The sequence below is a fragment of the Oncorhynchus mykiss genome, chromosome 2 (genome assembly GCF_013265735.2).
Source record: "Oncorhynchus mykiss isolate Arlee chromosome 2, USDA_OmykA_1.1, whole genome shotgun sequence".
In the NCBI taxonomy this organism is placed as follows: Eukaryota; Metazoa; Chordata; class Actinopteri; order Salmoniformes; family Salmonidae; genus Oncorhynchus; species Oncorhynchus mykiss.
In genome coordinates, this window is record NC_048566.1 from 8,132,127 (window position 1) to 8,159,438 (window position 27,312).

Below are 27,312 nucleotides of genomic sequence, written 5' to 3' on the forward strand. Positions count from 1 at the left end.
ATTTACATAATTTAGCAGAAGCTCTAATGCAAAGAAATGTACAGTAGTGAGTGCATGGGACTCGAACCCACAACCCTGGGGTTGCAAACACCATGCTCTACCAATTGACCCACACGGGACCTCATGCCGGGACCTCATGCAAAGCATTATATTAAATCTACCTGAATTATTGAACCCTGCCTCTCCCATGTGTTCTACAATTGCAGTAGCTACAGTAATGAACTTTCAATTGGTTTTTAAGACTTCCCATCCATCTCGTCTAGACCGAAGGGTGTAAACAACGCAATGGTAGTCACTTTGCGATTGGCTGGGATAAGCGTGTGCGTACCCGGTGGGTGGAGCTAAAGGGGGTGTGAAAGAAATGACCACAAATGTCCAATTTCGGCAGTTTGCATGACGTTTGTTGTAGCTATGAAATTCTCGCGTGGCTAATGTTCGGGGAATATATTCCGATTTGATTTATAGTCCATCCGCGTTTGGCAAGGAAGCTCGCAACGGCTCAGTGTTGGCAATTTATCATCTTTCTCTTCTTTGAACTTTTCCACTTTCTCTAGCTAAATTAGGTTGTTAATATATGTAGCAAACATCTCTTTCTTTTCGCTTAATAATGCAGGTATGCATTTAACTGGCTATATCGTTTTGTAGTATGCATGAAAATGCATCTTACTGACCATGTTTTGGTTTGATTGTCAGCTAGCTAACATGATGCATGTTATTTAGCTAGCCTAGCAGAAGCAGGGATTTGACTGCGTACCCTGTCCTGTCAGCTAGCTAGTTGTCTTTCTAGTGCGCTTGGCATTCCATAGTACACATTGGAAAAAATAGCACCAACATGTATGCAAGTCGCAAGAGGAAAAAGCCCCAGAGAAGGTACAGTCACGTTAGCTAACTGATCGCCGCTACAACAGCATAGCCAGCTAGTTAGGGGTTGTAGACAACGTTTATGTCACTACTAGTCTAGTGCATGTTAAGTATACCACATCAGTGTACAGAATTAGGATGTCTTGTGAGTGACAGTTCAATTGTAGTACTGTTATTATGTTCATGGAATAGGGTTGACTGACACTCCCTAGTCTGATTTGTATGAGGTCTGAATGAGGTACAGAAAGAAGCATGTTTCAACCTTGGACAATGATACTTCTTTATGATATTTCTTTCTGCGGACTCCATGAGTTGCATTCATTCACACTTTCGTAAACATACAGTATCTACCATTTAGGCTACATAACAAGACCGAGGAATATCATCATATGAGACATTGATGGCAGACATTCTCCTCCTCGTAGTGTGAAGCCACCTCCAGAAGGAGCTAAATCAAACCCTTCCAAGAGGCACCGGGAACGCCTGAATGGGGAGTTGGACAGGCTGGCCAGTCTGCTTCCTTACCCCCAGGATGTCATCTCCAAGCTGGACAAACTGACCATCCTCAGGCTTTGTGTCAGCTACCTGCGTGCCAAGAGCTTCTTCAATGGTAAGGCATGATCATAACACACCCTATTGTCCATATTTAGGGTTGGATTATGTAAAGATATTATCGCTATGGATCTGACTGTCTGATTTATTTTAATTTTTAAAACTTTTATTTAACTAGGCAAGTCAGTTAAGAACAAATTCTTATTTATGATGACGGCCTAGGAACAGTGGGTTAACTGCCTTTTTCAGGGGCAGAACCACATATTTTTACCTTGTCAGCTCAGGGATTCGATCTAGCAGCTGGCCCAACGCTCTAACCACTAGGCTACCTGCTGCCCTGATCAACTATATCAGTCACTATCAACTACTGAGGTGTCTGGAAGGCAGTGGCTAGATCTCTCGCTCTCTCTCGCTTGTCGCTCTCTCTCTCAAGAAAGGGAGGACTCTCTGAAATAACAGGATGCCATCAGGGTGTGTGAAATCCTGTGGAAAGTAACATATAAATGTGTAATCTTGTGATCTGTCTTAGCGGAAGTGCTGCAACAATAGATAGTTTTCTAGCATTAACCACATACATTATTAAAGGGTTCTGAGGGATCTGCCAAGGGAAACCTGTGACCACATCCTCCCCCTTGCAAGACATTATGTTTGCATCTCAAATGGCACCCTATTCGGGTCAAAAGTAGTGAACTATATAGGGTAAAAGGTGCTGTTTGGGATGCAGACTAGGCTGTTTGGACTCTAAGAAAGTAGGACTGTGACGATACCCGTATTGCAGTATTTTTTTCCATGGCAAAAATGAAAACTCGAAGTAAACTCTTTGGTCCTTTTAAAACCTGCTGTATGTAAAGTATTGTGGCTATAGCTTGGAAAATAGATACATGTCACTCTGGATGACAACATAATGATGTTTGTTTCCAACATTAAGGCTTTGTTTTGTTTCCTTGCCATGATACTAACGAATATTGCGATACTGGTATCGTCCCGGTTCGAGTATCCATCCTCGGGACCCGCACTCGGCTGTTTGGACCCCCACTCGGCTGTTTGGACCCCCACTCGGCTGTTTGGACCCCCACTCGGCTGTTTGGACCCCCACTCGGCTGTTTGGACCTCCACTCGGCTGTTTGGACCTCCACTCGGCTGTTAAAAACAAACTGAAATATCACATTTACATAATTATTCAGACCTTTGTACTTTGTTGAAGCAACTTTGGCAGCCTCTAGTCTTCTTGACACTACAAGATTGGCACACCGATATTTGGGGAGTTTCACCCATTCTTCTCTATAGATTCTCTCAAGCTCTGTCAGGTTGGATGGGTAGCGTCGCTGCACAGCTATTTTCAAGTCTTTCCAGAGATGTTTGATCGTGTTCAAGTCCGGACTCTGGCTGTGCCACTCAAGGACATTCAGAGACGTGTCCCAAAGCCACTCCTGCGTTGTCTTGACTGTGTGCTTAGGGTCATTGTCCTGTTGGAAGGTACAGCTTCGCCCTAGTCTGAGGTCCTGAGTGCTCTGGAGCAGGTTTTCATCAAGGATCTCTCTATACTTTGCTCCGTTCATCTTTCCCTCGATCCTGACTAGTCTGCCACTGAAAAACATCCCCACAGCATGATGCTGCCACCACCATGTTTCACCGTAGGGATGGTGCCAGGTTTCCTCCAAACGTGACGCTTGGCATTCAGGCCAGAGATTTCAATCTTGGTTTCATCAGACCAGAGAATCTTGTTTCCCATGGTCTGAGAGTCTTTAGGTGCTGTATACGGGGTATTTGGAAATAGCCACGGGATGCTTTTTCTATATCGCCAATACAGATTAAACTATTTATTTGAAGTGTTTCAATACATTTTAATATTTGTAGCAAATGTTTTTTATTAAATGCCTGCAGTCAACGTGTGCAATACCTTAGGAGATGAAGCAGATTGTGTTCTTCATTTCACCTGTCACATTATTGTACATTATGACGCTTACCGTAGTTCCCCAGAACAGTTGAGACTGTCACATTATGAAGCTCACCGTAGTTCCCCAGAACAGTTGAGACAGTCACATTATGAAGCTCACCGTAGTTCCCCAGAACAGTTGAGCCTGTCACATTATTGTACATTATGAAGCTCACTGTAGTTCCCCAGAACAGTTGAGTCAGTCACATTATGAAGCTCACCGTAGTTCCCCAGAACAGTTGAGACTGTCACATTATGAAGCTCACCGTAGTTCCCCAGAACAGTTGAGCCTGTCACATTATGAAGCTCACCGTAGTTCCCCAGAACAGTTGAGCCAGTCACATTATGAAGCTCACCGTAGTTCCCCAGAACAGTTGAGCCTGTCACATTATGAAGCTCACCGTAGTTCCCCAGAACAGTTGAGCCTGTCACATTATGAAGCTCACCGTAGTTCCCCAGAACAGTTGAGCCTGTTACATTATGAAGCTCACCGTAGTTCCCCAGAACAGTTGATCCTGTCATATTATTGTACATTATGAAGCTCACCGTAGTTCCCCAGAACAGTTGAGACAGTCACATTATGAAGCTCACTGTAGTTCCCCAGAACAGTTGAGACAGTCACATTATGAAGCTCACCGTAGTTCCCCAGAACAGTTGAGACAGTCACATTATGAAGCTCACCGTAGTTCCCCAGAACAGTTGAGACAGTCACATTATGAAGCTCACTGTAGTTCCCCAGAACAGTTGAGCCTGTCACATTATGAAGCTCACCGTAGTTCCCCAGAACAGTTGAGCCTGTCACATTATGAAGCTCACCGTAGTTCCCCAGAACAGTTGAGCCTGTCACATTATTGTACATTATGAAGCTCACCGTAGTTCCCCAGAACAGTTGAGACAGTCACATTATGAAGCTCACCGTAGTTCCCCAGAACAGTTGAGCCTGTCACATTATTGTACATTATGAAGCTCACCGTAGTTCCCCAGAACAGTTGAGCCAGTCACATTATGAAGCTCACCGTAGTTCCCCAGAACAGTTGAGCCAGTCACATTATGAAGCTCATCGTAGTTCCCCAGAACAGTTGAGACAGTCACATTATGAAGCTCACCGTAGTTCCCCAGAACAGTTGAGACAGTCACATTATGAAGCTCATCGTAGTTCCCCAGAACAGTTGAGACAGTCACATTATGAAGCTCACCGTAGTTCCCCAGAACAGTTGAGACAGTCACATTATGAAGCTCACCGTAGTTCCCCAGAACAGTTGAGACAGTCACATTATGAAGCTCACCGTAGTTCCCCAGAACAGTTGAGCCTGTCACATTATTGTACATTATGAAGCTCACCGTAGTTCCCCAGAACAGTTGAGCCAGTCACATTATGAAGCTCACCGTAGTTCCCCAGAACAGTTGAAACAGTCACATTATGAAGCTCACTGTAGTTCCCCAGAACAGTTGAGACAGTCACATTATGAAGCTCATCGTAGTTCCCCAGAACAGTTGAGACAGTCACATTATGAAGCTCATCGTAGTTCCCCAGAACAGTTGAGCCAGTCACATTATGAAGCTCACCGTAGTTCCCCAGAACAGTTGAGACAGTCACATTATGAAGCTCACCGTAGTTCCCCAGAACAGTTGAGCCTGTCACATTATTGTACATTATGAAGCTTACCGTAGTTCCCCAGAACAGTTGAGCCTGTCACATTGTGAAGCTCACCGTAGTTCCCCAGAACAGTTGAGACAGTCACATTATGAAGCTCACCGTAGTTCCCCAGAACAGTTGAGCCTGTCACATTATGAAGCTCACCGTAGTTCCCCAGAACAGTTGAGACAGTCACATTATGAAGCTTACCGTAGTTCCCCAGAACAGTTGAGCCTGTCACATTGTGAAGCTCACCGTAGTTCCCCAGAACAGTTGAGACAGTCACATTATGAAGCTCACCGTAGTTCCCCAGAACAGTTGAGACAGTCACATTATGAAGCTCACTGTAGTTCCCCAGAACAGTTGAGACAGTCACGTGTTTGTTTGGAAATAGCACAACAGGAGAAAACGGGAGCAGGTGAGTCCAGCTGTGTGTTGACATGAACCTGTTTTATATTGAAAGTCAATAGTGATCAGGGACGTACAAGCTTTCCTTCACAGGAAAAACATTAGTGCAACACATTAATTTTCATCAGATGGCAGCAGAAATGCAACCAAGTACATGAGCTTACAATGAAAAAGCAAGGTGTTTTTTGCGAAAACTATGCATAGCCTATGCATATTTCTAATATTTCACATAAAGCAAGCTAAATTTCCTCATGTTTGGCATTTTAAAAGTGGAAAAAAAGTAGCTACACATCAGTCAGAGTGCTGTCTGCTGATAGAATTTGTACCTTTATTTAACTAGGCAAGTCAGTTAAGAACAAATTCTTATTTTCAATGACAGCCTAGGAACAGTGGGTTAACTGCCTGTTCAGGGGAAGAACGACAGATTTGTACTTTGTCAGCTCGGGGGTTTGAACTTGCAACCTTCCGGTTACTAGTCCAACGCTCTTAACCACTAGGCTACCCTGCCGCCCCAGAATGATGGAGAACAGTAGCTACACATCAGTCAGAGTGCTGTCTGCTGATAGAATGATGGAGAACAGTAGCTCCATATCAGTCAGAGTGCTGTCTGCTGATAGAATGCCCATTCCTGAATTCTCATCTGAGTGGAGAAGTGCAACTGAAGCACGAAATGAGTCTAACGCAGAGCAGAAATTACAATAAGATCCATTTTACATCTGCATTTACAGAACGCGGGAAGATCTTTCTAAAGAGTTTTCAAAATTCTGTGTAAACGTGACCCCGAAGTTTAACTTGCTACTTAATCTAAGTGGCTGAATTAATAAGGTGAATTTTTCATCATATTGTTTTAGCTTTCTGCCATGTTTGAGAAGTCTTGGGAAAAGCTTGGGAAATCTTTTTGTATCCAAATCCGGCTTTAAACTTCTTCACAACAGTATCTCGGACCTGCCTGGTGTGTTCCTTGTTCTTCATGATGCTCTCTGCGCTTTTAACGGACCTCTGAGACTATCACAGTGCAGGTGCATTTATACGGAGACTTGATTACACACAGGTGGATTGTATTTATCATCATTAGTCATTTAGGTCAACATTGGATCATTCAGAGATCCTCACTGAACTTCTGGAGAGAGTTTGCTGCACTGAAAGTAAAGGGGCTGAATAATTTTGCACGCCCAATTTTTCAGTTTTTGATTTGTTAAAAAAGTTTGAAATATCCAATAAATGTCGTTCCACTTCATGATTGTGTCCCACTTGTTGTTGATTCTTCACAACAAAATACAGTTTTATATCTTTATGTTTGAAGCCTGAAATGTGGCAAAAGGTCGCAAAGTTCAAGGGGGGCGAATACTTTCGCAAGGCACTGTACTTGTTTAGATGAGTGAGAAGTGTTGACTCGGCTCTGAGAAGGGGATGGGTGTAGGTTGATGTGAACCAGAGGTGGAGGGGGATTATTTTGCCCATCGTATGAGAATACAATCAAGATTGTGGACAGGTCGTCATTGTAAGTAAGAAAACATTCTTAAATGACTTACCTGTATGAATAAAGGGGGGGAAATAATTGTGGTTGCAGACTTCCTGAGTTATTCTGCTGCGGGGATGGGCAAGTCCTCGGGGGCCTGATTGGTGTCACACGTTTACTCCAGCCTTAGCTAACACACCTGACTCCAATAATAAACTAATCATGATCATCAGTTTAAAATGTAATTAGTTTAATCAGCTGTGTTTGCTAGACGGGGAGAAAGTGTGACACCACTCTGGCCCCTGAGGACTTTGAGTTCCCTATCCACGTTCTACTGGCACAACTCTCCTACTGTAGCTAGGCTATAGGGCCCGACCAGCACAGTTAGGGTCTGTTCTCTTAATCACACTGAAACATAAGGCATCTCACTGCACCATCTATCTGAAGATGATTTGCCGTTGCCTAGCCTATATGGCTACCACAGTACACACAAATAGAATAACATTTTTGGTTGATTTAAAATGCCCATCAAATTCTCTTCCACAGGAACAACTAGTACCATTAGCGGTGTGCACATTAGGTCTATCTCACATTATTGTGAATGGGTCTCTGTCTGTAGTGATGCGCTGTAACTGGTTCCTCTGCATTCCTTCAGTGTGTGATGGAAATCCTCTATGGGACAACAACCTTAATCTTGATTTTATTGTATTGTGTTGCAGTGACCCTACAATCCACAGCCTCCCAGCGCCCAGAGAGTAATGTTCTGAAGAAGAAAGAACTTCACGTTCCAGAGGGAGAGCTCTTACTACAGGTTAGTGGGATCCACCCTGTCTGTTACTACAGGTTAGTGGGGTCTATTCAGGATCCACCCTGTCTGTTACTACAGGTTAGTGGGGGTCTATTCAGTAGCCACCCTGTCTGTTACTACAGGTTAGTGGGGTCTATTCAGTAGCCACCCTGTCTGTTACTACAGGTTAGTGGGGTCTATTCAGTAGCCATCCTGTCTGTTACTACAGGTTAGTGGGGGTCTATTCAGTAGCCACCCTGTCTGTTACTACAGGTTAGTGGGGTCTATTCAGTAGCCACCCTGTGTTACTACAGGTTAGTGGGGTCTATTCAGTAGCCACCCTGTGTTACTACAGGTTAGTGGGGTCTATTCAGTAGCCACCCTGTCTGTTACTACAGGTTAGTGGGGTCTATTCAGTAGCCACCCTGTCTGTTACTTCAGGTTAGTGGGGTCTATTCAGTAGCCACCCTGTCTGTTACTACAGGTTAGTGGGGTCTATTCAGTAGCCACCCTGTCTGTTACTACAGGTTAGTGGGGGTCTATTCAGTAGCCACCCTGTCTGTTACTACAGGTTAGTGGGGTCTATTCAGTAGCCACCCTGTCTGTTACTACAGGTTAGTGGGGTCTATTCAGTAGCCACCCTCTCTGTTACTACAGGTTAGTGGGGTCTATTCAGTAGCCACCCTCTCTGTTACTACAGGTTAGTGGGGTCTATTCAGTAGCCACCCTCTCTGTTACTACAGGTTAGTGGGGTCTATTCAGTAGCCACCCTGTCTGTTACTACAGGTTAGTGGGGTCTATTCAGTAGCCACCCTGTCTGTTACTACAGGTTAGTGGGGTCTATTCAGTAGCCACCCTGTCTGTTACTACAGGTTAGTGGGGTCTATTCAGTAGCCACCCTGTCTGTTACTACAGGTTAGTGGGGTCTATTCAGTAGCCACCCTGTCTGTTACTACAGGTTAGTGGGGGTCTATTCAGTAGCCACCCTGTCTGTTACTACAGGTTAGTGGGGGTCTATTCAGTAGCCACCCTGTCTGTTACTACAGGTTAGTGGGGGTCTATTCAGTAGCCACCCTGTCTGTTACCATAGCACTCCAGGGCCTGTATTCATAAGGTAAGTACTTTATTAATCCCACACAGGGTACATTTGATTGCACCAGCCAATACATACCCTAATAAAACACAACAAAGGACAAACCGATATTAAAAGCAGCTCATATTTTTGTCGTCTCAGAGTAGGAGTGCTGATCTAGGATCAGTTTGTCCTTTTTTTTTTTTGATCTTAATGAGTAAGCTTACATTAACAGTACGGACCTGATCTTTTACATTGGAAAGTTATTGATTTAAGTTGAGATGAACTGCAGTTGAACCACACCATGCAGGGTCATGTGGCATGTTAGCTTTTCCTGTCCAAATAATTCCAGAGTTAATCATATACTGTTGCGTGTCTGATCCTTGAACTGTCTGATCTTTGAACTGACTCTACATGGAATAGGGTAGATACAAACACAATGCCTGCTTCCCAAATGGAACCTGTATAGTGCACTACTTTTGACCAAATGCACCCTATTCCTTAAAACAATATTTTTAAATGTTGATTTTATTTTTTAAAACAATACAAAACATACCCATACAAACGACAACATCACACAAACATGGACTATAACACACCTGCCGAGACAGACCCACACACCCCCATCTCCAGCGCCCGCATCACTCTCCGCCACGTGGCCTCAAACTGCACCATTTTGTTTCTCTGAGTCGCCCACACACTTTCAACATTTAGATAATAAAGAATTTGACCTTTCCATTGTGTTAACAACAGAGGATTGGTTGATTTTCCTGCTTTTAAGCATGTTTTTTTCCAGATGAATGGTGAGGGTGCAGTGTGAGAACCCATGGGTTCTCACTGCACCCTCATATGCCATGACAGACAGGCATATTAAAATACATTTACATTGTTATTCTTCTGACAGACAACATTCTAACTCCGCCCATAACTTTAGTCTTTAGAACATTCCCAGAAAGCAGGGATTATTGAGTCATACTTTTTGACCAAATGTATTGCAATACATAGGGAATAGGGTGCCATTTGGGACACATACAAAACTCTATAGGCCTTTCAGTTCCTTTGACATTTTGCTGTTTGCTGTTTATAGCTGTAGGCCTACTTCATATGACCACATGTAGTCTAGATGTGTGTAAACATGTATACTAAACACATATAAAGGCAACAATTTCAAAGATTTTACTGAGTTACAGTTCATATAAGGAAATCGGTCAACTGAAATCCATTCATTAGGCCCTAATCTATGGATTTCACATGACTGGACAGGGGTGGAGCTGTGGGTGGGCCTGGGATCGTCCAAGTGGGTGGGACTTACTGCCAAATTCTCTAAAACGACGTTGCAGGCAGCTTATGGTAGAGAAATTAACATTCAATGATCTGGCAACAGCTCAAGTGGACATTCCTGCAGTCAGCATGCCAATTACACGCTCCCTCAACTTGATACATCTGTGGCATTGTGTTGTGTGACAAAACTGCACCTTTTTAAAGTGGACTTTTATTGTCCCCAGCAGAAGGTGCACCTGTGTAATGATGCTGTTTAATCTGCTTTTGATATGCCACACTTGTCAGGTGGATGGATTATCTTGGCACAGGAGAAATGCTCACTAACAGGGATGATTTTATTTCAGCTCATGAAACATAGGATCATCACTTTACATGTTGCGTTTATATTTTTGTTCAGTGTATAACGATATACTAATCCGTTCTATTCCACTCTCCTCTCAGGTGTTGAATGGCTTTGTTCTGGTCGTCACGGCTGGTGGCACAATCTTCTATGCATCCTCCACCATCCAGGACTACCTGGGCTTTCACCAGGTAAAGGCTCTTTTAACCTCTCTACAACAGGGCTTTCACCAGGTAAAGGCTCTTTTAACCTCTCTACAACTGGGCTTTCACCAGGTAAAGGCTCTTTTAACCTCTCTACAACAGGGCTTTCACCAAGTAAAGGCTCTTTAACCTCTCTACAACTGGGCTTTCACCAGGTAAAGGCTCTTTTAACCTCTCTACAACTGGGCTTTCACCAGGTAAAGGCTCTTTAACCTCTCTACAACTGGGCTTTCACCAGGTAAAGGGCCTCTTTTTAGCTTTCTATAAATGTAGTCTGGTTGACACCAGAGTCTTTCTGAGACTGGAATGGCTGCTTTGATGTGTCGGCACGAAGCATCAATAGTGAAGGGTTGGATATCCCCATCCCTCATTCAAATTGAATGAATCATGATCTGTTATTTTTTACATAGGACCACCTTCAGCTTCCAGCCAGCCCTTCCGGGATAAGCAAAAACACACTGTAGCTTGCACAAACCTTCGTAGTTTGGACATCGTTTGCCGCTAACATGATGAATAGGGTGCATAAAACATCACACACATTTTCCAAACGTTATTAAAACCCTTCTACACTAAAATGAGTGACATATAGAGAACTGCAACTTGTTAAACGTTACGATCTTGTAGCTAGCTAGCAAGCAGCAACTAACGTTAGCTAGCATTGTTCAGCCCATAGAAACACAGACAGCTAATAAGTTTAGCTTGCTGGCTATCAAATCAAAATCTGCCAGCTAATCAAATGTATGTTTTATTTCAAATTTAACTAATTCATTAATTATAGGCTGAACATTTCCTTAACCCACTAAAGTTATTAATTTTCCTTCTTGGATGTCTTCGATTTACTTATAATGCATGTAAGATTCACATTGCCCTACTATCTAGCAAGCTAACTACTACTGTACTACCCATGTTCAGTTCTGGCAAGTTTCCTCCCTGCCTCCTAATTTTGCATGAACATGAACTACCCTAAACATTAATAGATTACCAAGATCAGACTACAGCAAGTATGACCAGGAAAACCAAAAGAGAGATTAATCCTCTTTCATCAAGTCAGCCTAGAATGTCTAATGTAACAATTACTACTGTAAAGATAAAACAGAGTGCATGTACAACATTTACTACTGTAAAAATAAACCAGAGTGCATGTACAACATTCCCTTTATTTGACAGGATGAAATAATGCATGAAGCAAACATGGAATGAATTTGAAATGTGAAGGTGTATTTCATTCCTCTCTGTACTCTGGTGCAGTGGAACAATTCTTGTTCAGGCTGATTCTGAGGGAAACACAGAGACCAACTGCAATTGGACCATAGAACAAATATGTCTCAGCTTGCTTTATGCAGGGTGCTTCATCTAGTGTGCACCTGTAATTAAAAAGTTATTCACACCTTATATGTCATCACTTTGTTGATAGTTTGTCATCACTTTCAGTCAATCATTTAGAATGAAAAGGTCTAGGTAGCCTAGCCAGCCAGTGCATTTGTGGCACACCTCATATGTCAGTGTTAGTTCTGACTGTGATAAAAAGTAGGCTATAGATTCTTAATTCTCATCCTCATTCAAAATAAATAGTTATTGAAGCACATTTGATTACTATGCTTGTAGTTCTTGCATTCAACAATGTTATGTATGGAGTTTCCATAGTTTAATCTAGTAAAAGTACTTTCTGTAATGCCTCTGTCGTAGAAATTCTACACAGGGTCACCCAAAGTCAATCTTAAATTAATAATTCGTTATTATTAGCACTGGTTCCAACCAACTCAATGCATCAAGTACACATGTCGATCAGGAGCTCTTCCGGGACAGTCCCGTTAGTTCTCTTATATACTGCTGACAAGTTATATTTGCATGATTTAGCTTATTCATCATTCATAATTAATTAATCATTAACGTTTGCTTCATTCATGTGACCGAACAATACCTCATGAGGCTTCTTCTCTCTAGGCTGAGACTTTGAAACTGAGATATTGGGGCGAACTGCCAAATTGCACATTTGTAGATCCTGATATTGAGGATTTGTTCAATCATTCACTAGCATGAACACAGAAATTGGTTATTAGAAGAGCACAAACATAAAATGCTCCATCACATTCACTCTTACCTGTCAATCTTTGATGATTATCATTATATTTTAAGGTAAGCATTAGATTATAGCTTCTCTCAAAAAGTACTGTACTTCTGTTAAAGGGAAATCCACACATAAAACCAGACACTTCATCATTTAAAACCCTTCATTCTGGGTTATACAATCTAATTAGTATGGTAATACTATCATCATAATAGAGGTTATACTGCTATTAACAGGAGTGAATTTATATAAAATACACACACATGCACAGCAAGTTAAATAACACAATTAGGAAAACTAAGAAAAAAAACATATGATGCAGCCCATTTGGTCATTTGGGATCCACAACTTCCCAACAGGGATTCCAACCAAGTTGGAGGCGTCCACTCTGTGGGGAATTATTCTTAGCAACAGTGGCAATGTATTTGGTGAGATCAGTCATATTAGAAGAGTGATCTGGGACAAAAGTACAACTTTCATCATCAATGATTACACATGTGCCCCCTTTACCTGCCAAAAGATAGTCAAAAGCCTCTCTGTTTGGCAGAGCCAATTTACACAATTCTTTTAGCATCTATGTGTCTAGAGATCTCCAGAATTTGGTCTAGGGCACATCCATATTGAATTTCACAGGGAAGAGACAGCACACGTTATAACAGTTTCACACCAACCTTGATATGAATGAGATTAGGGCAAGATTAGCCCAAACTACAATCTAGTGGCTCATCACATTTTCTGGGCATAGCTTTGTCTCTAGAAGCCTTTCCAAATCATAATTAGAACTATTGATAAATTATCCAGCACACATTTATAATGATAGTCCCCCCTTAGTGCTTCACGTTGGTTCTCTCACTCAAATTTGAAGAACCTCAATTCAGCACACACCTATACAGGTAGAATTTACATTGACACAGTATATTCATCTTATATTTCTAGCATTAACTTTTTTTCATCACAGCCTTCATTTGTGGTAATGACAGATTATCTCAATGCAGTTCTAGTGTAAAGTACTATACATTTGCCGTGTGCAGACCTCCACAATCAACCTGATACCCCAAATAAACAATTTAGGATAACCCTAAATTAATTACGGGCACGGTTGACTCCACCCCCTCCCCCTCGACACTCATTCTTGTGGCGTTTCCGTTTGTCCTCCCAATGGCACATGTTCAAAATGGATGGCCCTTGATAATGTCCCCATTTCTCTCACCTGAGCCGCCACTGTTCTTTCCAATCCATTATGTCTTGTCCATTTTCCTACCAGTACTCCTGCAGCATGAGAGAAGTTTGGACGGGATCTCTCCATGATCACTCCACGTGGACACATGTTGCACTCCTGAGAAAATTGCATGAGAGAAAAGGCAGTTGATAGTTTTTACTGGATGCTGTGTACAGGTTGCTGGCTCGGACTCAGGTTTCAGGTGGTGAAGGACCATAGTGAACGCCATTGTTGCCATTACTTCAGCCGGTTAGTGGGGGTGAGATTCACTTTGTTCTCGGCCTAATTATACCTTCTATGCATCTAGATACCATCTGTGGTCACCTTCACCATAACCTCGAGAGAGGACCGACCAGAACAACAGTTTAGTTTAGGGCATATCTGATTCCGAAAATCCAGACAAATTACTCACTGTATGACAAATTAATACTACTACCAATATTCTTATTAATTTTTATTTTTTTCACCTTTATTTAACCAGGTAGGCCAGTTGAGAACAAGTTCTCATTTACAACTGCGACCTGGCCAAGATAAAGCAAAGCAGTGCGACAAAAACAGTTACACATGGGATAAACAAACGTACAGTCAATAACACAATAGCAAAATCTGTATACAGTGTGTGCAGATGAAGTAGGCAGGTAAGACAATAAATAGGCCAATAGTGGCGAAGTAATTACAATTTGGCATATTTACACTGGAGTGATATGTGCAGATGAGGAATAAAAATCAATGTGCAGTCATGTGAATAAAATCAATTTACCAAAGGGCCCCAGGGGACTGGTAATTCCCCCTTTGGACACATGACTCACATCATGATTCATGCAGCAAAAAAAAATGACAACACTGCATGTTAAATACAAATTAAATTATAATTACAACCCTTGATAACTCCACAATGAAATAATTGTATCCCATAAGGTAATGGTCAAATAGACTAGAGAAAGGTGTCCCTCATTCAGGGGCAGCGCTCTCTCTCTCTCCTTCTCGTGTTCCGAATCGCACACAGGAATGTTGATAAATTATAAACCTCTTCCTAATTCTCTAGTGTTTACGTAGCCCATTTTTAATCTCAACCAATGTCTCTAGTCTTTCTAATGAGGGTGATCAGGCCTCACCAGAAAGTCAGAACAGAGAACAGAGGTCAGAGGTCAATCAACCCCATTAAGTGAGTGTTTCTTTCCCTGTACCTCAGACATTACTTCAAGATATTTCAATCATTTCAAACATTTTGTGTGTCAGGTTTACAATGGGATTTACATTTATTGTATTGTCTAGCAACATTAATGTCCATGTTTGCATTGTTTTCTTGTAGTTTACTAGACTTGTATTTTGATGATGGTGGATGTTTTTGCTTCTCAGTCAGACGTCGTCCATCAGAGTGTTTATGACGTCATTCATATGGAGGACCGAGCAGAGTTACAGAGACAGCTCCACTGGGCCCTGAACACCCCTGACACCGGACAGCTGGTCTCAGGTAACCTCCAACCCCACTCTCACCCCTGACACTGGACAGCTGGTCTCAGGTAACCTCCAACCCCACTCTCACCCCTGACACTGGACAGCTGGTCTCAGGTAACCTCCAACCCCACTCTCACCCCTGACACCGGACAGCTGGTCTCAGGTAACCTCCAACCCCACTCTCACCCCTGACACTGGACAGCTGGTCTCAGGTAACCTCCAACCCCACTCTCACCCCTGACACTGGACAGCTGGTCTCAGGTAACCTCCAACCCCACTCTCACGCCTGACACTGGACAGCTGGTCTCAGGTAACCTCCAACCCCACTCTCACCCCTGACACTGGACAGCTGGTTTCAGGTAACCTCCAACCCCACTCTCACCCCTGACACTGGACAGCTGGTCTCAGGTAACCTCCAACCCCACCCTCATCCCTGACACTGGACAGCTGGTCTCAGGTAACCCCCCTCTCATCCCTGACACTGGACAGCTGGTCTCAGGTAACCTCCAACCCCACCCTCATCCCTGACACTGGACAGCTGGTCACAGGTAACCCCACCTTCATCCCTGACACTGGACAGCTGGTCTCAGGTAACCTCCAACCCCACTCTCACGCCTGACACTGGACAGCTGGTCTCAGGTAACCTCCAACCCCACTCTCACGCCTGACACTGGACAGCTGGTCTCAGGTAACCTCCAACCCCACCCTCATCCCTGACACTGGACAGTGGTCTCAGGTAACCTCCAACCCCCGTCTCATCCCTGACACTGGACAGTGGTCTCAGGTAACCTCCAACCCCCCTCTCATCCCTGACACTGGACAGCTGGTCTCAGGTAACCTCCAACCCCACCCTCATCCCTGACACTGGACAGCTGGTCTCAGCTATCCTCCAACCCCACCCTCACACTGGACAGCTGGTCTCAGGTAACCTCCAACCCCACTCTCACCCCTGACACTGGACAGCTGGTCTCAGGTAACCTCCAACCCCACCCTCATCCCTGACACTGGACAGCTGGTCTCAGGTAACCTCCAACCCCACCTTCACACTGGACAGCTGGTCTCAGGTAACCTCCAACCCCACTCTCACCCCTGACACTGGACAGCTGGTCTCAGGTAACCTCCAACCCCACCCTCATCCCTGACACTGGACAGCTGGTCTCAGGTAACCTTCAACCCCACCCTCACACTGGACAGCTGGTCTCAGGTAACCTTCAACCCCACCCTCACACTGGACAGCTGGTCTCAGGTAACCTCCAACCCCACTCTCACGCCTGACACTGGACAGCTGGTCTCAGGTAACCTCCAACCCCACCCTCATCCCTGACACTGGACAGCTGGTCTCAGGTAACCTCCAACCCCACCCTCATCCCTGACACTGGACAGCTGGTCTCAGGTAACCTCCAACCCCACTCTCATCCCTGACACTGGACAGCTGGTCTCAGGTAACCTCCAACCCCACTCTCACGCCTGACACTGGACAGCTGGTCTCAGGTAACCTCCAACCCCACCCTCATCCCTGACACTGGACAGCTGGTCTCAGGTAACCTCCAACCCCACTCTCACCCCTGACACTGGACAGCTGGTCTCAGGTAACCTCCAACCCCACCCTCATCCCTGACACTGGACAGTGGTCTCAGGTAACCTCCAACCCCCCTCTCATCCCTGACACTGGACAGCTGGTCTCAGGTAACCTCCAACCCCACCCTCATCCCTGACACTGGACAGCTGGTCTCAGCTATCCTCCAACCCCACCCTCACACTGGACAGCTGGTCTCAGGTAACCTCCAACCCCACTCTCACCCCTGACACTGGACAGCTGGTCTCAGGTAACCTCCAACCCCACCCTCATCCCTGACACTGGACAGCTGGTCTCAGGTAACCTCCAACCCCACCTTCACACTGGACAGCTGGTCTCAGGTAACCTCCAACCGCACTCTCACCCCTGACACTGGACAGCTGGTCTCAGGTAACCTCCAACCCCACCCTCATCCCTGACACTGGACAGCTGGTCTCAGGTAACCTTCAACCCCACCTTCACACTGGACAGCTGGTCTCAGGTAACCTTCAACCCCACCCTCACACTGGACAGCTGGTCTCAGGTAACCTCCAACCCCACCCTCACACTGGACAGCTGGTCTCAGGTAACCTCCAATCCCACCCTCACACTGGACAGCTGGTCTCAGGTAAAGCTGCATTTTTCACCTGCGCTGGAATGAGTTTTTCACCACACAGACAGCCGACATGCAATTTGTACCAGCACGTCTGTTTCTTATAGGCTATCACTCTCCAATCCACACTATCTAACCCATCTTGCCCCAGATCTTATATTAATTGAGCTCCCCCTGCGTTGGCAGGTTCCTTCATTATATATATTAGTCCTAGGGTGTCTGCTACCTAATGTTCTAATATGACATGAAGTCCAGCAGCTCCATGTATGCTGGTGAAGCACAGGGAAACATGGTATCTACTAGGAAGTGAAGAGAGCCACAAAAGGAAATAACCACTTGTGAAAAGTAAACCTCCTTGAATGTACTGTATCTCTGCTGTGTCAGCCAGGAATGTAGGCCTAGATGTTCTAGTCCATCCAACCGGTCTATTGCAGTCGACTGGTCGATCTAGAAACCTTTCCAAGTAGATCGCCAAACATTTCTGTATAAAGCCCAACAATAAAGCCTTGCATTCCTATTTTGTATTACTTTTACAATGTTTGTTTTAGGTGCACTTGATTCAGCTGTCCTGCACGCCGGGTAGTTGAAGTGTTCCCATTTTGTCCCATTTCATGTGTCTGAAGGTACAAACTCCACCTACCTGGCAGGTCCGGATAGCAAATCAAGTGCACCTATAGGCCTACCGCTGGCCAATCCACGAGCCCACAGTGAAGTTGATCGTCGACTACTGTGAGATTTCAAAACTACTGCGAGAAACAAACTCATGACTAAAGAGACTGTCAACAAATACAGTGAAGAGATGCTGTTTTTATGAGAGTTCATGTTTAAGATTTTATTCAGCATCATCAACACTTTTTTTCAACACTTTTATAAAGCCATAAAACACCCTCTACCTATCCACTCGGTTGTGTCTTTCTAAAATCGAGGAGTATTTCACATTCTCTGGTCATACGAGTAACAACGTTGTTTCCATGGGGAGAACCATATTTTTTTGTACGGGTCCTTTGCCCTACTCGTGTTACACTGATCATAGAGGACTGGTGGTTTACTATCTTTGATATTATCCAGTCTGTCACTGTATTCTCTCTCCATATCGTAGTGTGGAGCAGTGTTTCACCTTGCATCCTGAGAGGCGGTTTAGCACCTTGGACCAGAAGTGGCACCTGGCTGGGGTGAGCCTGACCTAGGCCCAGCCCTGGATAAGAAACTCTTACCTAGCATTATGTCTTTCCTCAGTAGGAAATGGCTAATGACATGTGGCATAACATTCTGGTTTGTAGTGTGGGGACGAGACTGTTAACAGTCCCCTCCGGGTGAGGTTTGCAGCTCGGGGTGAGGGCTGCTGCGAAGAGTTAGTCTACTATATGAAGATACTATTTTCTCTAGACATCCTGTAATTCACTATTATAGATATAGTATGCTGTATTTGTAATTTTATGACCCCCCCCCCACCCCTCTGGCCTTTGAAGATTCAGCCTCGCCACAGGCTGTCACAGCCTACAAGCCAGAGGCACTCCCACCAGAGAATTCCACCTTCCTGGAACGCAACTTTGTCTGCAGGTTAAGATGTCTCCTGGACAACTCCACTGGCTTCCTAGTAAGTTCGTGGAGGAAATCTCTGCCATTTCTGGAAAATCTAGGGAATTTTAGGGAAGGATTTTTCAACCCTAATCATTTAAAATAATTATTTTAAAAGATTACTTGTGAACAGTGTGTACTAGAGCGCAATGGAAATCAAATCTTATCTCCCGCTGATACTCTTGAGATTGTAATTGCATTATGACAGCCACTGAAGTCACTTTCTTTGAGGATGAGTGGTGTGTCAGGAAGGGGTTAAATATGTGTTGTCCTGAAGTGGGGGAATCAGTGTGAGGCTTCTCCAATTCCCCTTTGAGTTCAGGAAAGGGTGGGGCCAAAGACTGCTTATCCAGACCAGGAAGTTTTCCTACAGATAGCGTTTGCAGTCAAGCTTTGAGAACACAAAAATATTCTCTACTTTTTTGGATTGTTTTTGCATTTCTCTACAGTTTTGTGAATGTCAAGTTATAATCACTGAATAATTAGATTTAGCTGGAATTGGAAATTGTTTTCTTATTACATAAACTCAGTATTGTAGCTCCAGCACCACCTCAACATCAATATATGTGAAAACGGCGTGTTTCTATGTTCTGTAGTAAAAAAGTCAGGAAGATGTGTTTCCAATGACAACCAATTCATAGACAATTAGGAGGCAATTAGTAGGTAATTCCTCCTCATAATTGGTTAAAATCACATGATGTGCACCGATGATGTCATTGGAAACACTTATCTTCCTCCATATTTTTTACTACAGTACATAGAAAGATGCCATTTTCACATATGTTGATGATGAATAGGAAGTTGAACATTTGTGAAATGTCCCTTTAAGGTGCTACCAGTTGCATGGAGAAAAGTGTACTCAATAAAAAGAGCTCCAGCTCATTGATAATCTTGACGCTCCTTCCAACAGTTTAATGGGATCTTATTTAACCAATGTTCCTGTCTGAATCGACCGTCATCAGGATGGAATAGGGGGCCATTTGGGACACAGCCCTGACTATGTTTATTCTGCGTTCTCCAGGCCCTGAACATCCAGGGGCGTCTAAAGTTCCTCCATGGCCAGAGCGATAGGACAAAGGAGGGCAAGGCCATCCCGCCTCAGCTGGCTCTGTTCGCCCTGGCCTCTCCCTTACAGCCCCCCACCATCCTGGAGATCCGCACCAAGAACTTCATCTTCAAGACCAAGCACAAGCTGGACTTCACCCCCATTGCCTGCGACGCCAAGTGAGTGACGATAACAGTAGTGGGCCTGTCTAGTGGACCTGTCTAGTGGACCTGTCTAGTGGGCCTGTCTAGTGGGCCTGTCTAGTGGGCCTGCCTAGTGGGCCTGCCTAGTGGGGCTTACTGCTGCTAAGCACCAACAATACACAGGGAACATGACCACTTCACTACAATATTTTACATTGAATTCAAAGCTTGCCGTCTGAATGGTAAATCATTTTATTGTTCACCTGCCCAGGTACTGGAGTTGTGTACGAGCTATTGAGCTAAATCTAGTACAATGCATCACGTGTCTTGTGAGATGTATGTTTTAATTGTATGTGGTCCCTGTCAAATAAACCTAATAATTCAAATCATTTATACATTTTAAGAGGAACCATCAGCGCAATCTCATCATATTTGAGATTATAAACTGGGTGGTTCGAGCCTTGAATGCTGATTGGCTGAAAGCCGTGGTATATCAGTATACCGTATACCACGGGTGTGACGAAACATATATTTTTAATGCTCTAATTACATTGGTAACCACTTTATAATAGCAATAAGGCACATTGGAGGTTTGTGGTATATGGCCAATATACCACGGCTACACTCCGCTTTGCGTTGTGCTTAAGAACAGCCCTTAGACGTGGTATATTGGCCACATACCACACCCTCTTGTGCCTTAATGATTAATTATGCTTTTAGATCACAAGTGTGATCTATTCAGAAGTAGGGAGGAGACATGTTTTGATCATGTTTTCATTGTGCTTCCTGTGTTTTTCCTGTCCTCCTGTACAGAGGGAAGATGGTGCTGGGTTACACTGAGGCTGAGCTGTGCAACCATGGCTCAGGATACCAGTTCATCCATGCTGCTGACATGCTGCACTGTGCTGAGAACCACATGAGGAGTAAGACTGCTCTCCTGCTGCACACAGTCCTATCATGTAGTGTAGTTCATGGAGACTGACAGACCGAGATCAAAAACGTGCGGGTCACATTTCAAACGCACAGTGTACTGAATGTTGAGTTGCACATTCTACATGTTGAGTAGTTCATTCTACAGCCAGTGTCCCTGAGGGGACTTTCTGAACAGATTCATTCCTGCAACTTCTAAAAAATGAATGGTGTTTTAAGATATGATAAAACAAGACAAGACCACACTTTATTCATCCCTGAAGGCAATTTTGATTGAAATTAGATTTAGACTTTTAGTGACACACAGAGGTGTGAACGTTTAAACATTCAAACTTTTATACAAAGTTGGGATCCTTAATGTTATGAAAAATCCTAGTTTTTTTTTGCTAAAATCGGTGCAGTTAAAATGATATTTTCAGTTTTATAGCCTAACTAAACGGTATGCTATAAATGCCTGTGGAAAGTTGTGTAATTTTAAATAAAACCTTAGGCTACTTTGGTGAATTTGCGAAACATGCAAGACAAGACATCATTTTTGCCTGCCCCCTCCCCTTCTAGCTGGCTCGCCTGCTCTTTATTAATGATGGGAGTGAGTGTTCAGTCTTCGGTCTGTTGTGTGTAATATATCCTAGCCTATTCATTGGTGATAGGTACGGCTGGGTGATATGGCCAAAATATCATATCAGGCAAAAAACTATTATATTGACGATAATTTGTTTTTGAATAATACCCTAGGGTGGCAACACATACATTCTAAGTGATTTCAATGGGTCTCCATTCTGATTGTTCAATGCTGATACTGTTCAATTCAACTTCAACCAAAACAATTATTGAACTGTTGGAATCATGGAAATAGAAGGATTATTCTAATTCTATAGTTGGAATATAATAGTGGGCCATTTGAATTCAGTGTTTGACATAACTACGAATGAAAATGCCAGGGAAGAGTTATTGTGACAGGGTAGGAACTGTTGATAAGTGTTTCCTAGGAGACCCTATAATCTTTGGCTACATTGAATGTTCTCTCTTAGCTTCTTCATGTAGCTAACATATTCTTGCTTCGTGTATTCCTCTGATTTAGACAGCATGTTGATTTAGGTCTACACCATCACTGGTATTATCAGGCTGTATAGCTAATTACGTTTGCTCTGACTCAGTACATTTATTAGCTAGCTAGCGATTAGCATTAGCGGCTAACAGGATTTAGGCCCAACTTGCTAAGAAAAGACAACTAGCTGTTTTCAGATGTAAGAAACACATCAATAGTGTAATTGTAGAACGCTTGTAAAATTATATTAAGAAGCAAGGTGAAAACAGCATCATTTTCATCAACATTGTTGCATGTGCTGCATTGCCATGCAATGCATGGTGCAGGCCTAGGTCTGTCTGGAAAGCAGCATGGAAAGAGTGGATAGAGATGACTCAAGTAGCGAAGTAAACTATAAAAATGGACGTTACACAAGGTGTACCACATTTAACAAACCAAACATTCAAATACGTTATAGAAGGTAAAGTAAAAACCCAAACCGGTCCCTGCATCAATGCCCGTGTATCGTCAAATACGGTATAACGCCCAGCCCTAGTGATAGGCCCTGCTTTGCTGAAGTTACGAAACATTGCAAGCCAAGAATTGGTAAGATACAGCATTCCATTAACGTAAACTCACCCCATTCCGTACAAATGTGCTCAACCGCAACATTCAAACGAGGCTACAAAGAAAACTAATGGGACTGTGTTGACGTCAAAATCAGGGATGTGAACTAGGTTTCTATTCAAGCGTTGGTCGACATGGTAATGGCTCTACTATTATAGAAAAGTTGAAAAAACAGACCCTCCGTTACATCTAGACGTGTCATGTCATAACGTACAGCACTCTTAAAGCTACTATTTCGGTCTTTCGGTACTATTTCGGTCTTTCGGTACTATTTCGGACTATAGTCTCTCTCCACCAGGTGTAGCACTTCTATCATCCTTTAAAAACAAGAAATGGACAGTGACGGGGGTAAGGGGGGGGTACCTAGTCATTTTTTGAGTCTTCACTGCAAGCGATCACGTCTCTCAAAAAACTGTTTACTTCTGAACATCACTTTAGCACTGACCTAAAAACTCGATTCAAATTCGACACAAACCTTCAAATAGGTATGTAATGACACATTATATAAACTCTTTATAGTGTTTTTTATTTTATTTTATTTTTTAATTTTTTAATAGATTTTAGAGGCGATAAGGTGATAATTGCTTTTTTTCACTTTATCAATTTTTCCCACACGACATCTCTCCTTCTTACTATCACGCATTAGTTTCGCTTCCCCACACTCCATTTTTAAAAAGACCCGACAGGGCTCATTGCCTGAATTATGCAGAAACGGCAATGTTTAGGTCATGTAATTGATTCTGTTGGAAAGGGGATAAATTGTGCTTTACAATGGTATTGACATTACACTTGATCTGGAAGTATTACGTTTTTGGGATGTTAAAATAAGGGCAATTGTACGGACCAAGGCGATGTACGAGTTTACGTTACGAGATACAGCTTTTGATTACAGATAGATAGGCCTAGTGCGTGTTTCTGTTTGCCTGGTGGCCGACCTGCCTATAATATGCGCCTCCTCTCTCCCTGGCCCTCGCTAGCTCTCTATGAAAGATGCCAGTGTTTGTGTTCTCAGAAGTTTGGCAACTAATAATTCTCCTCCGTTCCAAAAATACTGAATCTTAGGGGTCGTGGGTGCAGGCTAACGCCAGATTCTTAGTGCAATCTAATCTTAACACTCAGAAACAGGAGTCGTTGTGCAAGGAGTCGAGTAATCTATTCTTTTGGAGTCGACTCTCCACCACTACGTCATTGTCGTTAACTTTTGAAAAATGGCTGAGAAAGGCAAGTGACAGCAGCGAAGTTCCGTTAAATGAGAAGGAAATGGCAACTTTGCGAAGTGGAATTGAGGTACAGGAATTGTAGTACCGGTGCAATGCTTCAGCATCTGAAAGGGATGCACCGTGAGACCCAAACCGTTGCTGGCAGCTGCATTGTCAATTCACATGAAACGTTATGAATTTTCTGTATCTTTGTTACAGAAACAGCGAGGAGAAAATTCTGTTTAAATGTCAGCTTTTTTTTTCTTCACCATATGCCACATCCCTAGTGACTTTTGGTGATGTTTTTAGTTTATCAGTTAAACTGCATGAATGTGTCCTATACACATTTCTGCTGTGTAACCTGGTCAATGTGTGTGTTTCCATGCCCAGTGATAAAGACCGGAGAGAGTGGGATGACAGTATTCAGGCTGCTGACCAAGCTGACAGGCTGGGTGTGGGTGCAGGGTAACGCCAGACTGGTCTACAAGAACGGACGGCCTCAGTGTATCATCACATCCCAAAGAGTCCTCACGTACGTCTCGGCACGCACACACACAACCTCATTGTTTAATGTAATTCCATTGGGGCGGCAAGTAGCCTAGTGGTTAAGAGCGTTGGGCCAGTAACCAAAAGGTTGCTGGTTGGAATCCTTAAGTGCAAAGCACTTAACCCTAATTTCTCCTGAAAGTCACTCTGGATAAGAGCGTCTGCTAAATGACTAAAATGTACTTGTTTTTAGTGATGAAGAGGGAGAGGACAACCTAAGGAAGCGGAGCCTCCAGCTGCCTTTCAGTTACACCACTGGGGAGGCTCTTCTCTACAACACCAGCTTCCCCAAGACTCTGCTAACAGGGGACTCCTTAGCAGGCGACACCACCAGCCCTGCAGGAAATATCACCAACAACAACCAGGATGGAACCCTGGACCCTGACTCACTGCTGGGCTCTCTGCTGAAACAGGACAAGTCCATCTACTGCTGCTCCCCTCACACTCAGAATGAGCTCCAACTCCCTCTCCAACTCCAGGAGGAGGTGGCAGGGGTTCCACAGGAGGAGGTGGCAGGGGTTCCACAGGGGGATTGTGGGGGCATCTTCTCCAGCAGCTGGCAGGAGGGCAGCATCCTCTCTCTGTCGGAGAGTGTCCTCTTCAAGCAGGAGCCGTTGGGGGTTGGTGGTGGCGGGGGGATCGACGGCTTCTCATCGGAGGACAGGTAACTGATCACTTAATATTTATCTTATGTGTATCTGTGTGGTTGCTACTGTTTTTAATAATGTAACCTTGACTGCACTACACATTTCCCAATTGTGACTATGAAGATATTGATTTGATTGACAGAGACAGGGATTTGTGGAGCTTCATGATGAACCTGGGCATCAGTAGGGAGGATCTGGAGCTGTTCCAGCAGGATGAGATGTTCCTTGATGTGGATCTGGACACTGGCCGAGACGACCTCCTTCCTGACCTGACAGACGAGATTCTCTCCTACGTACAGGAGTCTTTGAGGAAGAGGTCGGACTGGGGTCAGACTGTATTCTCTTGCAGGGGGGCTAAGTTAGGGGAACAGGACTATAGCTGCCCTACCACGCTGTTACACCAACCATCTATGGAACAATCACAAACCCCACATCTACATTCTACTACAGTTCCGTTACACCAACCATCAACCTCACGACCACATTCTTCTACAGTGCCTCAGTGTCAGTCACAGATACAGCCACCACAGCTGCCTGTAGTCCATCCCCTATCAGTTCACCACTATCGGCCTCCTCCCCACTACCCACAGCAGCCAATACCGCGGCAGTGTTTACACACACAGCCCCACCCACAGGCAACACAGCAGCAGCAACAGAGCCATCTAAATGGACAGGTATTGCCAAACCAACAGCAGCAGCAGCAGCTGTGTAACAGACTGAAGCACATGCAGGTGACTGGGACGGGTTCAATAACACAAAGACAGAATGACATCACCAAGCAGCAGCAGATTCCTCCATTGTTCAATGTGGAGCAGCCAGGGGGGCTCCAGACTCACCACGGCCACCCCCAGCATGGGCACCTCTGCCTGGGGGAAGCTTCCCTGGGCCTCCCCTACAGGAACCAGCTGAACACTTTGTCTGTTAGCCACTCTTCAGTGCTCTCCTCCTATGTACCCACCACGGGCCTCCAGAGCCAGGGGGTGGACGGAGACCTCATGCCCCAGAATTTTGAGGAGTTGCTGGGCAGCCTGGAGTCCAGTGGTCCCCGAGGGACAGAGGATGGTAGGGGAGCGCTCCAGTGGAGTGTGGTGGAGGCCCTGGGTGTGTTCCAGCAGCAGAGGCACCTCCCTGACGGCCTGGCTCAGTCTCAGGCCACCAGCCAGGGCTGCGCTCAGCATGCCTATCCCCTGGCTATGGGGCTCAGCCAGGTCAATAGAGCAGAGTGGCCATTCACCACACAGGTAAGAAAGGTGACACTAACCTGGGTAGTGTTCATTAGGCGTCAAACAGGTAAAGGGGGTCCTACCTGAACTTGTCTAATAAAAATGCTAATAAATACGAAATTGTGCCCCAAGGAACAAGATCAAATTTATTTATAAAGTCCTTTTTTACATCAGCAGATGTCACAAAGTGCTTATTCAGAAACTCAGCCTTAAACCACAGACAGCAAGCAATGCAGATGTAGCAGCACCGGGACTAGGGCCCTGAACTAATTATGTAAAATGTTAGACCTATGCGCTTTACTTCCTCTAGCTATATGCTCATCATATGAACGTTGAATACCAATGCCACATACTTACTCACGCATCAGATTTACCAAGGGAATGAGACTTTAGAAACAGAAGGTCATTATCATTTGATCATTGAAAGCCAGTGGGTATTTACACATCAAGGCAATTTAGACCAGAAAAGGGAGGCTTAGCTAAGTCGGCCATTTTCCTCTGTTCCAGTTCCAGAACGGGAGCCTGAAGGAGGCTGGTCCGGCCCCTGGCCCTGTACCCAACCCTGACCATGGACATGCAGCAGCGGGGCAGCCAATTCACCAGCCTCCTCCTCCCTCTGCTGAGAGCAGGCCCTACCCTGACCTCCCTCTGAGTGGATTTATGTGAGACTGAAGGCCCTCCTCCCTGGAGGCTCCAGAGCCAGACATTCCAAGGCCAGCCAGCTGCCCCCGGTCCCCCGGAGGGAGCAGAGCCCTGACTGACGACAGCACCACACAACAGAAGCTAGAGGGATAAGGATCCTCCTGTCTGGCACCCAGCTGCACATGGCTCCCCTGCGACCACTAAGACTGTTTCCGAAATGGGCCCTTGTCAAAAGTAGTGCACTATATAGGGGATAG

The 27,312-nt window shown here is 44.4% G+C and overlaps 1 protein-coding gene across 4 annotated transcripts; it reads left to right on the forward strand.

Annotated features, from left to right (window-relative positions):
• The first annotated feature begins 312 nt into the window (after nucleotides 1–312).
• On the forward strand, nucleotides 313–26,910 carry LOC118936503 (aryl hydrocarbon receptor-like). Of its 4 annotated transcripts, none has more exons than XM_036937064.1 (11): nucleotides 313–870; nucleotides 1,287–1,471; nucleotides 7,572–7,663; nucleotides 10,434–10,523; nucleotides 15,182–15,296; nucleotides 18,918–19,045; nucleotides 20,048–20,250; nucleotides 21,028–21,137; nucleotides 24,388–24,529; nucleotides 24,737–25,207; nucleotides 25,333–26,909. In XM_036937064.1, exons 1-11 carry the CDS (start codon nucleotides 833–835, stop codon nucleotides 26,498–26,500), a joined length of 2,742 nt encoding a protein of 913 aa, XP_036792959.1. In that variant the 5' UTR covers nucleotides 313–832; the 3' UTR covers nucleotides 26,501–26,909. The 4 variants fall into 4 exon arrangements, with proteins under 4 accessions (XP_036792959.1, XP_036792969.1, XP_036792977.1 ...); XM_036937074.1 differs by having other exon boundaries at nucleotides 314–870; nucleotides 1,220–1,471; XM_036937082.1 differs by having other exon boundaries at nucleotides 314–613.
• The last annotated feature ends 402 nt before the right edge of the window (nucleotides 26,911–27,312 follow it).